This window comes from Xiphophorus maculatus, chromosome 14 (assembly GCF_002775205.1).
Source record: "Xiphophorus maculatus strain JP 163 A chromosome 14, X_maculatus-5.0-male, whole genome shotgun sequence".
NCBI classification, from domain to species: Eukaryota; Metazoa; Chordata; class Actinopteri; order Cyprinodontiformes; family Poeciliidae; genus Xiphophorus; species Xiphophorus maculatus.
The window spans coordinates 7,001,282-7,016,789 of NC_036456.1; the positions used below are offsets into that span (position 1 = coordinate 7,001,282).

Below are 15,508 nucleotides of genomic sequence, written 5' to 3' on the forward strand. Positions count from 1 at the left end.
TGCTTTTTAAAAAAAACAAAATGTGTAAATAAACTGCATGTAGATTTTAAATAAATTTGGAAAAATATTAGTTTAAACAAATTAAGATTACTTTTAACTGCAGAATCTCTACATATTAACCAAATAACTAGATTATATGTAGAAAGTTGTAACTATGTTAAAGAAGAAACTCCAAACAAAATAATCCTGTGATCAAATAGATCGAACACAACATCTATTTTGAAATTACACTTTGTGATTTCTGAATTTTAAAAGAAAGCTGAAACTTGAAGCCCAGGACTACATTTGAATGTTTAGTCATTTAAAACAGAGGCATTTACAAACCGTGATTTGCTCACCGTGAAACTGTTGTTGATGTTCTTGGTGCTGGTCTCGGCCACGCTGGCGTCTGATAGGTCCACTTCATCAAAAATCAGGGACTGACGAGGAAACAAACGGTTCCTTATTAACACATGCAGTCACAGATTTAAAGAAAACGTTCAACAGAGTGCAACTGGCAATGCTGCATCGGTTTGACAGCAGCACAGGGCACCAGAGCTCATTTCTGTACCTTGCAGTCTTTGGCGTAGTAGAGCGTCCTCCCTCTGAGTTTAAAGTACCTCCTCTTCCATCTTTGGAAGGAGCTGGTCTGCTTTAACAGGATTCCCTCCTTCACACTTTTCTGTCAGGATCAAAGGCCCAAAAAAGGTGGAGAAGGTAAGAAAAAGCCAAGGGAAAACAAAATCTGTCACGTAGCAGCTATCCATCTTAGGCTTCACACATAAACAGAAGGAAAACAGAGTGGAATTTGTTACTAGGACGACTTTCTGCTAACAAACTCACACCAGATGAAGAGAGGAGCAATATTACAGGTTTTTGACGCTGCTTTTGGTGCGTTTGCAGTCTTTCCTCAAAGCCCACTCCACACCCACCAGTTTGTTGGAAGCATGCTGCCTATTTTAGACTGCCCCATTATTCATCACTGATGGTAGACCAAGGAGCACCAGTCAGGGGGGGAGAGGCAGACGCTCAGTCATCCGTAGCAACGAGAAAACGACTTGCATAACCAAAACACACCAGACGCTCAAAACCCAGCAGCTCTACTGTGTTCGATGCAACATGTTATGATTTGTGGGCCTGTCACAATAAATTTTTCTGGACGACAAATTGTCCCAGAAGTTACTGTGATGAGCGATAATATTGTTGTTTTGAGACCGTTGTCAAGTAATATGATGCTGGTGGCATAGTAATGCACGAACACATTCTCAAAGATCAATAAACTTTAAGTTCTAATAAACAGTTAACACTGGAACTGAAAGACAGATATCCAAAATAAATGAACAGAACAACAAATATCATTAATTATGATGACTCTCTAAACACAATTGTCCTTTGAAAAAGGGATAGTTGAGACCAAACATCAGACTGAAGACTTTTGTTGTCCAGTTTTTGACAGAGAAAAGAGAAAAACAATAAATGAAAATGGAAATTATTGAGCTTGCTTAAATTTTTTTGTGTGTTTTTTTACAACTTGACATTTTCTTCATTATGTATTTTTTCTGTGCTGCATTCGTTGCTGCCTCTTGGCCAGGACTTCCTTGAAAGACGGTTTTATTTTTCGAGGGGTTTTAATCTTGGTGAAATAAACTTTTTTAAAAAATGCATGCAATTAATTGATTGATTGCGACAGGCCTAATCATTTCCTCCCTTTACTCCGTTTGTTTACAAGTACATGCCCTGAGAGCCACTGGCAATCAATTTCAGATCGCCATGGAGAGCTGCGCTTCCCGTAAACCGATCCTCAAACAGGCAGAGAGACAGATAGCATCTTAAAACTCTCGGCACGTTACCCGTGAACCTGTGCATTTATCACCTAATGCAGCAACAATCCTGCAGGAGGGCCGAGGCGGCTCCGATCAGATTAGCCCGCGTGACGCGCTCCGCGGTGTTTCACAGATAAATACTGCGTGTCAGTATGTGTTACTGGTGTCGCTTTAACACAGTCTGCAACATCTACGGTTTATTTTCAAATGCAGTAAAACAAAACAAAACTTATCTTCTCTGATAAGCTTAGCAATGTCAATAAAAAAGGAATCTAAAGGGCCCTGCAGTTTTGAAATCTTTTGTTTTCAGTGGTTCAGCTTGTAAAACCGGTGCAGTCAGTACAAAGGTTTAGAAACAGGATTCCCGATGTCTCAACAGGCAAATGTGATCTCAGGAGTTTATCATGCAAAGTATACTGCGGGGTAAATGTTAAAAACAAAAACATGTCTGAGTGATGAGCCGGGTGGCTCCTAAATAAGAGGTTCAAGGGGAAACCATCTAGTGTCTGGAATATGAAGACGATTCAAAGTTCACGATTTTCTCTGCTGGTGAAGTTTTTAAAATTGAAATCAAACGAAGCACAAAACATGAAGCAAATCTAACAGAAAATGTTTTGTCTACAGTAACATTTTAGCTTTTTTTTAAATTCTTGCTGCTACAACAGAGAGCTTTTGGCAGGCGCTGGTCATTTTGATGCTTTGCTACTTTCTGCTGTGCAGGTTTGGCGGCATTCTGACTGTTGTGTACAAATAAGTGATGAGGAAAACTGACCCACTTCAGCAGATAAGAGGAGGGCTGAACGTACTGAAGCAAAATGTTTCATCGTTATGAAAATTTCACAGTTAGGGGTCTTCATTCGCTAAGAAAAAACAGGCAGAAATACTAACAGTTAATAATGCTAGCTATGCTAATTGTATTAACATATTTATTATAGATATATTTAAATTGTCAGCTGTGTACTTTCTATGAGTGACCACTCACAGCAGTATTCTATAATTATAGCTCATCAAAAAAATTGCAACCATATTGACAACTTCACCTTTTGCAAAAAGTAAAAAATTTGCTCTAAATCACATTTTTGTAAAGAACTATTAAATTGATGAGAAATGTTTCTAAGTATTGTTTGAAATTCCTTCATTTTTCACAATGAAAGCGCTCAATAAAGAGAAAATTGTTGCTCTACATGAATGTAGAATAGAAAGTGTGACAGTGTTGCTTTCAAAGGAAAAAGCAGAAATCTGCTGAACCTCACTATAAAACTGAGAATACATAGGAAAAAGGTACTGGTATAGATTTATATAAATGATGTTGTGAATAAAGAATCAAGTCTCAAAGACGCGGGCTGATTTAATTACAAACAACAAACTATAAATACCTGTAATTGAGATTTTTAATTTAAAAAGAAACACAGACTAAATGATTAATTTAATGCATCACCATTGCCAATCTCACTTAGCGTAGCGTATTGCATTGTATTTATCTTTAATACTTGTTCAACCGTGAAATATCCTACCTTATGTCAGGTCCTTACGATTTTTCACAATAAATGTGCCTTCATCCCCTGAGGGAGAGAAAAATCTATCGCCATCATGTTGGAGACAACAACAGGGAATGAGAGGAAGGGACTCATGATGCAGCAGTGACAGATTGGCTTGTGGTACGGATCATTAGCAAGAGAAATGAAAAGGGAAACAGGAGTGTGTCAGCACAGAGGAAGAAAGATAACTCAAGACGTGTTGCAAAACAATGACCTCCAGTAAAATTACAAAAAAACACGATAAAATCAAGGGCTGCCGATGACCTGAAGCAATAAAAGAGGCACAAAGTGTAAAGGTCTGTAAGCTACCTGCAGCATCAGAGATAACATCAAGGGTTCAACAACCTCCCTACAAAACAGGATATTCCAACACAGCAACAGCTGCTCTGACAGGAGCCATGAATTAGGAGCCAATCTGGAGTTTTTGTTTCTTAAAGCAGCCAATAAAAAGAAAGTAGAACACGTCAAGCATTTGCTCTTGACATTGTTGTGTAGACACAGCGATAATACGGGAACATGATCTGACTGTTTTCATCTAAAACAGAAAAGTCAAAATTAATTCTACTGGGGCGTGCTGTGGTGGAGCAGGGGTTAGCACGCCCCACGTTTGGAGGCCTTAGTCCTTGATGCGGACGTCGCGGGTTCGACTCCAGGACCCGGTGACCTTTGCCGCATGTCCTCCCCCCTCTCCCCACCCTCTTTCCTGTCTGCCTACTGTCAGAAAAAATACGAGCCACTAGTGCTGCAAAAACTCTTCGGAGAAAATTTTTTTTATTCTACTGCATCAAAAGTTAGCATTAGCTACACGCTACCAAAAACATTTGTCGTTAGTTTGATTTTGATGCGTACAGACGTCTTTGAAGCTCGCCATCATCCTAATCATCAAGAAACATTAAATTAAATGAATACATTATTTTAAACCTAAATCTACCTGCTGGAGGAGCACAGTGCAGCAGTGGACATCAAGTATATGGGTGTATATGGTAGGAACATAGAGCTGCCAACGAATATGTAAAATCCATGAATACTTGAGACCACATCTAACATAACTTATAACTGATTAAATTAATAGCTCGCACAACAAATGCGCCTTGACATGCATGAATACGCACAGCTAAAACCATCTTACTCAGAGCTAACCAGCTAACTCAGAGGTTAGCACAGGGGTGGCCAACTCCAGGCCTCGAGGGCCGGTCTCCTGCAACTTTTAGATGTATCTCTACTTCAACACACCTGAGTCAAATAATGAGGTCATTAGCAGGACTCTGGAGAACTTGACTGCACTTAGGAGGTGATTCAGCTGTTGGATTCAAGTGTGTTGGATTAGGGAGACATCTAAGAGTTGCAGGACACCGGCCCTCGAGGACCAGGATTGCCCACCCCTGCATCTATAGTCTTCCTTACTTCTGCTCTTGTACAACCAATCAGCGACCAGAAGAATAAATGGCGCTCCGAGATTGGCTGCTTAGCAAACACCAGCCAATAGCATGTCAAGTAGCACTGTACTAAGGAATTTCAGTTTCCCAAGCTGTGTTTTCTTTTAAATATGTTAGGTTTGCTTTATGAGAAAAATCAATGAATAAATGGGTTTTCAGCAAATAATTAATTCTCTGGAGTTACATTCCAGAGAAGGTTGAGCGATATCAGGTGATATATTCCTGTTTTCGTCTCTCCTCTTCTGGTCTCTGCTTCCAACACCCTTAGATTGTAGCATTGGGGTCAATCCTATCTGTGTCCAGTGTGAGACTCCGTCCAACAAGCTAATTATTACATTAGCATGTAAAATCCAAGTTCAGAACAGTTGGAATAAAAGCCACTGTAGTAAAAACAATCCTTCGTGGTAACAGCATTGCATAGTGTGATGGTGCTATATTCGCAATATATCTGGACGTTTGTAAAAGTTCGAAAGGTTTGCGCCTCCTTAGTGTCGAAGGTTATCCGAGGAATTAGAAAGAAGCTAAACCAAGTTTGTTGACATGTTAGGTGTGGCAGCTGGCGCTCTGTTTCAATATTGTCTAGTGATTGCTATGAGACACTATTGTGTTTACTCAAAATTATAAAATGATTACTGCTGTACTGTAAGTGTGAGCACATAAAGCTGCTCTTTCAAAGAACCTGAGCAATAAATTATACATTTAGGAATTGTTCCAGACTTCGTCCTTCTAATGGAGCTGAGGCCCTTGGAACAAAAGTCTCTCATGTTGTCCCAAAAGGCAAATCAGGTAATAAATTAACTAGGAAAGTGCAAAGGGCAAACAGCATCAGCAGACACATACTATACACAAACACGAAGTGTGTGGTGCATGGAACCAAAATCATCTGTTAGCTTGTGGTCACACGGCTCTGCTCGGCTCGGAGACATACTGTCAGACAGACTGGTGTATTTATTAGAGCGGGACTAATCACATCACAACAATCGGCCCCTGCAGACCTGAAGTGCCCGGGCATAAAACAGAGGAACGGGGAAGTAAATGTGAACATCCGCAAGCTGCGCACACAGCCACCGACGGCTCTGAAGGACACCTGAACATAAATCTGTCCGATTCAAATCTGCTGGTTTTTTGTATACGGGTCTTTTCTCCCCTTATCTGTCAAGCCGCGCGTACAAACACACGTCTGTCAGCGTTTGTCCTGCATCAAGGAGCGACCTTCAGCTCTCACGTCGTAAAACCCGGCCGACAGATTACAGAAGTCGGAAATCTGAGAAGACCGAGCGGCCATACTGATCTCACCCGTTTGTGGACAAAATGAAGAACTTCTCCACATTAAAGCGTAATAAAATCTGACTGCTAACAATGAGGGCAAATAATGGAAGATAAGCAGCTCAGGTCAGCTGATTGAAGCCTGCAGAGAACCTGTCTAAATGCCAGTGAAGAAAGAAGATGAACACTTTGGGCCGATCAGCTAACCGGGAATTGTATTAATGTTGCTAGCAGCAAGAGTTCATTTAAAAGTGTTTAACAAACCTATTAAATGAGTTTTCTGTGACGTTTTCAGCCATTTTAAAAAACTATGACCTGTCACTTAAAAATGGTCTTTTAGCTTTATTTTCAACATGCATGTTTGTAGAGTTTCCAATACAAATTTCATCAATATTCCACTAAAGTCGAAAAAACACATTTTCTCTGTTTCCGCTAAATAAGAGACGCATGTCTATGGACACTGAAAAACTAGTTTGGTATTTCCCAGAATCAAAATACTGTGCACAATGTTAGAATGTTAAAGTGTTTGGATGTTTACAAAGACATCCGGTTCTGCCAGGGCTCAGCTTACTTCACTACCAGCCAAGGTGCGTCAGTGAGCAGGCTGCCAAACACGTTCACAGGTAAACATGTATCACTTGTTTATTCTGATACTATAAATACCTGTGAAAGTTTATAGGAGTTAATTCCGATGAAAGTGAGAGTGCAAAGCATACAATAAGCACGTAAGATCATGGAGCTTCCTGTAATGTCTCCACCTCTTGTTCTGAAGGGCCAAAGATAGAGCAAAGATTTCTGCTTAAACAAAATGGCAAATCTGCTGAAAATAAAAATAAACATTATTGTTAATATTGTCGGATCAATACTTCAGATTCCGATTCCCGCTTTTATTTTTGTATTGTAGCTTCTCAACTCTACCTCAAAGGAGATTTTGTTTCAATTTGGTCTCAAATGAGTTTTTTGCACTTTGTTTATTCAGGAAAAATGCACACAAACCATGTTAACATGTTTAATTCTGTCACAATCAATCAAATTATGGATTAAAACAAGATCAATAATTTTCATTTGTATGATTTATAATTTTTTATTTTCTACCAAAAAACTATATAATAAAAGTCTTCAGTCTCTTCCATTCGTTTCTATTCGCTCCTTTCTGCTCTAAAAGATTTTACAATTCATTTTATTTCTTGTTTCTGTTGTTTTGTGTATTTAGTTTGGATATTTAAAATGTCTTCCAGTGTTAAATGTTCATTAGGAGTTTATTGATTTTGAGAATGTGTTTTTGCATTGTTATGCCATTGCAATTATATTACTTGAAAATGGTACAAAAACAACTTTGTTATCATTTATCGCATTAACTTCCTGGACAATTTATCATCCAGTAAAATGTGTTATCGTGACGGCCCTAAATATGTCACAAAAGTATTTGTAGACAAACTAAATTCTGTCCCAGGTTTTAGCAAAACAATTTAAAGGAAAAACCACAAAAACACCTAAAAGTCAGACATATTAAACTTGGATTAAAAAACAGTGTTGGTGTCGGCGGCCTGCATTTACTTAATATTGGGTCAATACCAAAATATGGATTGTCTCACACCGCTAATCAGCCGATCAAAGCTTTAGAACATGTAGAGATCATAATTCTGCCATAAATTAGATTTTTGTGTCCAAAAACAACCCAAAGTAACAAAAGAATATGAAGGAGTGTCCCATTAACAGAATCTACAAGAGAATAAGAATATTGTATCAGTAGATCTCAAATATGGGATAAACTTAGACAACTATGGACTTTAGACCAACATAAACCACCACAAACAGAACGGCCTCTGTCTCACCCACAATGAGTAACCATTATTCTACTCTTCTGTTTAAATCAATGCGTCGCCTAGGCTCTGTTTTCTGTCTGAAACTAACCTCGTCCTCCAGCACACTTTCCTGGGGTTCCTCGCAGACCCGGGACTCCAGACTGCAGTAGTCCCGTCTCAGCCTGACGTCATCCCTGGGCCTTCTGCGCAGCAGGAGGGCTGCACAGCACCCACTCAACCGGCTGAACCCTAGCATCTGCGCATACTGATGATCTCAAAACTGGATGACAGTTTGTCGTCAGGCTGAGATCGGAAGGCTTGATCTCGTTTTCTAGAAAATCCCTCCTATTCTCTTCCCCATTCTTTTCAAACGAGTCCCACTGTCGTCCCTAAACGTAATTTCCTCTCTCTCTCTCTCTGCCCTGTTGACACACACAAACACCCTCGCCTGTGTTGTATCTCCTTTCACACTCGAAGTCCTTCAGACAACGCATTCCCCACTTCCTCGTACTCAGACTTCCTTTGCGAGGAGGCCGCGCCCCCTCAGGTGTGCTGGAACAGACGAGTCTTCACAGTGTGTGAATGTGCCTCTTACCTTTGCCAGAGGACAACCTCCCCCCCCCTCCCAAGGTGAGGCGGAGCATGCAAACAAGACACACACCTTTATCTTACAAGAGTTTGTGTGTGTGTCTACAAGTTAATAGTAAAGCTAACCCACTTCCTTTTGGGCTATAAATAAAACCGGAGGAACCTGTCCCGCTCGTTCACCTATCCTTGTTTGGACAAGGCATCGGCTTCATGACCCTAAACTAAACTCTCAGAGTTCTGTACGGTCCGACCGGTCCCGACAAGATCGCCGATTTTTGCCTGGGAAGGCAGCGCTGAGGCAACACGAAACAACAAACACTTTGGTGGCAGCTCGGGCTGATTTAAAGCCTAAAATGTGTATTGCATGAAATATACAAACGTGCACAGGTGCGCCGTGCACACAAACACAGATGTCAAGATGATGGGAATCCTGATGGCACGCTGCTTTGTTTAAGGGAGCTGGAAATGTCGCTGTGATCACAAACTCCTGGCAGCCTCTCTGTGTGTGGGGGTGTGTATGTGTGTGTGTAGTCGCTGCTGCTCTGTTGCCTCGGCGCTGTCATCCCACTGCTTACAGTGTCAGATCAGCGCCTCATCAGCCAAGGCAAATTGCAGCCAGTGCCTGCTCCATGTGAGGATGCTTTCCTCCAGTCGGCAGATAATTCCGTCTCTAATGAGCAGAAACGTGCTGCTTCCGCCGACACCAGCCCTCTTTCTCGCCTTCTTTGTCTCTGCGTGCGCGCGTCAGGTCTTTCCTCTCTACAGTCTCTCTCTCTCTCTCTTTCTATCTGAACCGGCCGCCATTAAATCAGAATCGGGTCAAAGGCCTCGATTTGCGACTGATAAATCACGCCGCGTTCGGCAATGTGAAAAGACTCTGATAATAGCACATTATTCCTGTCTGGTCTGTCCTTGGCCCTGATGGATGCAAAGTTCAAAGGGAAAAGAGGGAGGCCTTCGCTCCTGACACATGAAGCAGACTGAGCCTACTTCACAGATGTAAACGGGCCGGTTCAATAACTTTAAACAAGTCTTTTTAGCGTTTGGCTGTTGGAAGTGTAGCAGTGACACAGAGAGTAAAAAACAAAAACAAAAGCAGCTATCTGTCATGTTTAGCTACAAAAGCAGGCCACACAATTTTCAAATTTCTACAAAGCATTTTAAAACGCAAGAAACATGAAGAATCCCCAAAAGTCAGAAATGTCCTCGCAATGTCTGGATTTCTAATCCAATGACCAACATTTAGTAACTACTGGTAGGTAGGGCTGCAGCAAAAAATTATTTTTAATACTTGATTAATCGATTATTGTGACGATTAATCGAATAAAGACATTCTAGCATTTTCTGCAGATTTTTCACTTAACCACTAAAGAATTTTTGGTAACACTTTATTTGGCTTTATCACTGATTAAACTTTAAAAATTTTGTAGCTTTATGTTATTAAAGCTAAAGTTTAATCAGTAATACTTTTAGAACAAATTTATGTCAGATCATGATTTCTTGTTTAATATCAAGTTGTCATAACAAAGACATTTTGAATAATGTCAACTTTGCATTAAAAGTGTCACGATTTACCGAATGACACTTTATGACAACAGTCATAAATATTCATGAAGACTCATTCAAGTTCATGACAGGCGTTATGTCATGTTTATGACGCTGTCATGACAGTCTTGTTCACAACCCGTCAAAGAAAGTGTTACCGAATTTTTTATACAACATTAGAAATACTTTGAAAATGCAAATAAACAAAGAAAATAAAAATTGTATTGCCTAAAATTCAATAACACAGCATTCCTTCAGTGTAGGCCTGATCTGTTGGTTATATTTTGGATTAAATGATTAATAATTAGACAGCAAAAGATGCTTGGTAGGAGTATGTTTACTGAATTTGAACCTGGTGAACCTCAAACTGTGCCACTGGAAGAGTAGAAATCCTGGGTTTTTTTATCCCAAATGCAAAATGCATATATTCTTTGCACAGTTTTGGCTACATTACAACTGTGTTGTTCTTTCAGCAAATTCCCTTTCTTTGAGTCTGTGTACTCCAGGTAATGATTAATCGATTACAAAATTAGTTGATTATTTCAGTAATTGATTAATCACAGTCGGATTAATCGTTTCAGCCTTACGACTGTGAAGTCTGGCACAACGGCTGCATGAAGGCTGCTGGTCGTCCTTCTTGGTTCACTAGTGATTATGAGCAGCTGTCTGCTCAGAGCAGTGATGTTACTAGTGATGAAGGTTCTGTAGCCGGTGTGTTTCAACCTGAATTACTTTTCTGGCTGATGTTTGAGCAAAATCTCTCTGTTTGATAACAAGAAACACTAAGATGGTCGAGAAGGGAGATTTTTATAACACTAGAGAAAAATAAGAGGCGTTTTCCAGACAGCTGCACCAAAGACACGGCTTTCTTCTTCTTGTAAATCAACCCTTTTTATTGCTACCCTGGCAATGCAGCTGTGTGCTTTTCCTGGCAGTGACACCTATCATTTAGACAAAAGACGAGGCACTTTAAGTGCCGGAATAGACGGCTTTAGCGCTGGCGTTGACATCACACCTTCGCTCTTTCTATCTGAGAAGAGGAACATAATGGCTGCTGGAAGAGTCTGGAGGCGTCTTCAGCCGTTCAAACTGTGTTCTTCAGTAAAGAGAAGTAGTGCAAGAGGTAAAGCATGTAAATGTGGTAGTTTCCAGCAGAGTAAAGATTAAACAAACACGACATGCACTGTATTGTTAAGTAATTCTGTAAAAACCATGGAGAAAAACTTCACCCAACACAATGCATCATTATCTGACAGGTTCTCTGACCGTAAGCCAGAGCTTCAGTGCAATGGTTTAGGCCAAAGCATACAGTGACCTTGAACATTTCCATATTTTGTCACATTACCTGTATTTGCAGTGAAATTATATTATACACAGGTGGACTCTATTAGCGGTCATCTTCTGAAAGCAACTGGTTGTACACAGATAAAAGGGAGCTGAATACTTTTGCACACCACAATTTTCAGTTTTTTATCCATGAAAAATGTTTTGAATCATGTATAATTTTCCTTCTACTTTCCAATTTTACACCACTTTGTGCCTTTCACATAAAATTCCAATGTTTGTGGTAGTAATGTGACTAAAGTACGGATGAGTTCAAGGGATAGGAATGCGTTTGCAAGGCGATGTGTATTACGACCCAAAGTCCAGACATAAATCCAACTCAAAATCTGTAACATTGACATTTACAGATGGTGTCAGTCTAATGTGACTGAGCTTGAAGTATTTTGCAAAGAAAAATGGGAGAAAATATCAATTACTACATCTGCAAAGGTGGCAAACAGATACTGTAAATCTCTCCTCTGTGTTGGTCTACTGCGTAAAACCTCATTAAAATACATTTAAGTTGATATTTGCAACATGGAAAAACGCATAAGAATAATTTAATTATTCCCCTGTTCCTTCATCTTCCTCTTAAATGAACATGTGTAACTTTACATTGTTACACTTGAAGCGTCTGCTGTGCGATTCTTCAACCGATGCTTAACAGGACAGAGCAGCTGTTTATTCATGAGATACATGCAAATGAACAGAAACACATTTTCAGGTGGGTTTCCCCTCCCCCCAGAACAAATAAAAAAACACACACACATGCCCACCCCAACACACACACGCAGAGACAGCACACCAGGGCTGTAACAGACACAGAACCACTTAACCTTTCCAACGAGGCCGTGTGTTGAACGCACATTGCTAGAATGCCGAATGCCACCAGCTGGGATGGGAAAAATAATGCAGCTCTGCTTTTCTCCCAGCAGATGGCAGGCTGAGGAAGATATTACGCCGGAGGAAGGTAGGTGGGTTGCACAAGAATGTTGCAGAAAATGAAGAGAACCAGGAGAGGGGAAGGTATAAAAACGTGTCATGTGACAGGAGGGCAAAAAGATGAGCAACTTAGCAATTAGCTTCATATCTGGCAGAGTATTAACTCTCCAGAGTCTTCCCAGCTGTTTGTGATGGTTTACAAACAGAAGCAACTGGTGGGATTCCCATCTGGACATGCAGATCTCACTTCACTTTAAGGATTTTACAATCTCTTTGTGGCTTTTGCTGTGTTTATTTCACACAACCTGCAGAACCACAGAGACAACAAAAGCTAATCAAGAGACACACGTGGTCATCACCGCTGCGGTCGGACCCAGTAGCTGTGACCCCCGTGACCCCTCACCCATGTGGTTCCCACAAGGTGGCTACAGCTAGCGCATTTTATTAGCGTCATTTCTTCAGATAAGGCTGCTGCTAACTGCAGGCATCTCCCTCCTCCCGCTTTTCCTGACATCTGAAGTTGGAGACGCAAAGGCATGCGGCGTTACCATGGCAACAGCCCGACTTACAGATCAACCTTCAGCTCTGAAACTTAATGTTGGACGCTGAAAGAAATCGGCGCTCCTTACGACATGTGTGTTAATCGAGCAGGAACTGAACCGGCTTCATCCATATGCGTGCGTGTGCGTGTGTGTGTGTGTGTGTGTGTGTGTGTGTGTGTGTGTGTGTGTGTGTGTGTGCGTGCGCGTCCATGTCTGACAACTTTCCCTGTGTTAAGCTGTGAAAAAATGAATCTATATAAATGGGAGAAGAGGGAAAAAAACATGTTGCAACAGAATGTTTAAAAAAAGGAACAGGTTGTATCATCTGTCATGCATAAACAAAACGTCTGACCACATACACACACGCACAGTGAGAACAAGGCGTGGGAGGACTTTGCACCATGGCGACCACATCCTGTCTCATGTACCTCTCTGCGTTTATTAATAGACACACACACACACACACACACACGAACACAGAGCAGTGATATGTGCAAAAAGCTAAACTGATGATACCTGGTTGCGCCTAAGACGGACAGAGTCGACCAAACACACACCTACACGCACACACACACCCCAGTGTTTCTTCCAAATTCCTCGTGTGTGTGTGTGTGTGTGTGTGTGTGTGTTGTTTTATTTAAATTCGGACAGTGTTTGGCTTCTGGCTGTGCGGTTTGCACGTTGGAGGACAGATAATCTGTTGCTGCAGGGGGGTGGTGGGGAGGGGGAAGCATACGGAACAAATCTGGCTCTGATGCTGCATAATCCTCCAACACACACACATATATACAAACACACATCTCAGCAAGCAAACCTGCAGACAAACAGATAAAGTCTCCGAGCCAGAAAGAGATCGTTTGTGGGGAAAAAAACAGAGGTGGAAAGTCTCTCTCTTAAAGTGCTGATGTGATTAGCACGTCCTCCTCGATGACTTGCCACGCAAATCACGTCGCCGGTGAATTTCCGCGCTTATGCCCTTAAATTAAAAAGGTTTCGCATATAAAACGGAAGAAAGGTGGCTATTAATATTAGCCTGGGGAAGTAGAAGAAGGGAGGTGGAGACGTGGATGTGATGTGATTGCAGGTGAGGAGGAGGAGGATTTTAGAGGTGGGAGGAGAGGCGGAAAACTGATAAAATATGGCAAATGTGTGTGTGTGTGTGTGTGTGTGTGTGTGTGTGTGTGTGTGTGTGTGTGTGTGTGTGTGTGTGTGTGTGTGTTTGTGTGCCGTGGCCGGTGATTATCCGCAGATGATCACACCGTGCCATTTAATCTTGACTCCTCACACTAAGGATGCAGAATGAGGTGGATATGGATTCGAATATGAGGTTATGGGAGAACCATCTGCTCTCCGCAATATATACGAGGCACTACGCAATAATTTAAGTAAAATATGGCTAAAACTCTTGTACAAAAAATTAGAGGTGCACCGATTGCAGTTGTCTGGCTGATCCCTGATTACCAATTTTAAAACACCTGATCTGCCAATTCCGATTTTGAACAAAATGTTGAAATGTTGCCAAACACAGCAAGAAAGTTGCTGACTTGGTGACACTGAGGTGACTATTGGTAGCTGCCAACGTACAGACATGACCTGGTGGGCGGGGCTAAAGTCAAAACTCTCACTGCAGAGCAAAGGAGGAGAGTGGCTGATTTTTAGACTTTTGTCGAGGTAGACACGATCGATGGATATGATCGGCTTCACGTTTAACTATCGGTCGATATCCCAAGATTAAGAAAATCCAGGCCGATTTATTGGTTCTTGTTTTCTTGACTATCTCTGCCTCAGTAAACAAAAATCTCTCCCTTTAGATTTCATTTAGCTCATTTTACAAGCTCACAATTGAAGTATGTTTTAATTGAATGATAGATAAAGCTGTATTTTTTATCATCAATTTGTATTTATGTGTCAAAAAGTCACGTTTGATCTCAGATTTTAGGCTAAAGCACATAAAAACTTAACTTATTCCTCCACACTTTAGACATGAGACAGTTTCCAGTTTTAAAAATCTGGAAGTCACTAATATCTTCTCTTTAACTCCATTTAATGACAAGCTGCAAGAGTCAGCTGAGGGTTTCTCATCCACCCGAGGTGGGAAGGTGTAAAGTCGTGGTGTGTAATAACTACAGTGGGGAATTACCCAGATTTTATTTTATTCAAAAATCAAAGACAATCTCTACCAGTGCAGTTCCCTGTTTAAGACAAGTATGTCTTGAAAGGGAATTATTAAAAAAAAACTACAGCATTTACCAAACAGTCACCTGGGGGAGGTGACATTTGTTACATTTTCAGCTGGTGTGGTTTGTTTTCACACTGCACTGTGTCAAACGACCCAAACCTTTTGAGCAACCTGTTCCCCTCCTCGCCTGTGGCGGCGCTGCACCAAGAACTACAGAAGTAAACAACATGAAAACTGCTGAAGAAGATACTGAATGCAACTTCCTCCTTCGCAAAAATATAAACAAAGACAGAGTACAGTCAGATTTTAGCGGTTGTAGGATTTCTCCTTTTTCTTTTGTAAAGCACCTCGAGCCATTTCTCTCGCTGGCGCTAAACTCATACGTTTTGGTTTTATTTACCCAGAATGCCCTGCGCTATAGTACGCTTTCTGCTTTTGGAAGCTTCAACTGAACCGAGTCCTTGGTTTGCAGGCGAACCACAGTTTGCCTTTTTTTGGTCTGCATTCACAGCTACTAATATCAAGTTAGCATCACACAAGTT

The 15,508-nt window shown here is 41.0% G+C and overlaps 1 protein-coding gene across 2 annotated transcripts in view; it reads right to left on the reverse strand.

Moving 5' to 3' along the window:
* The window catches only part of LOC102220024 (diacylglycerol kinase eta-like), a 74,172-nt gene that overhangs the window by 25,442 nt on the left and 33,222 nt on the right, over positions 1–15,508 (reverse strand). The window contains exons 1-3 of one of the 2 annotated variants that reach the window (XM_023345994.1): positions 7,957–8,375; positions 551–661; positions 339–419 (exon numbers count right to left, since the gene is read on the reverse strand). In XM_023345994.1, coding sequence (XP_023201762.1) covers positions 339–419; positions 551–661; positions 7,957–8,103 — 339 coding nt within the window. In that variant the 5' untranslated portion in view covers positions 8,104–8,375. Of the gene's footprint in view, positions 1–338; positions 420–550; positions 662–7,956; positions 8,376–15,508 lie in introns of those variants that run through there. The other variant, XM_023345992.1, reaches the window with a different exon arrangement.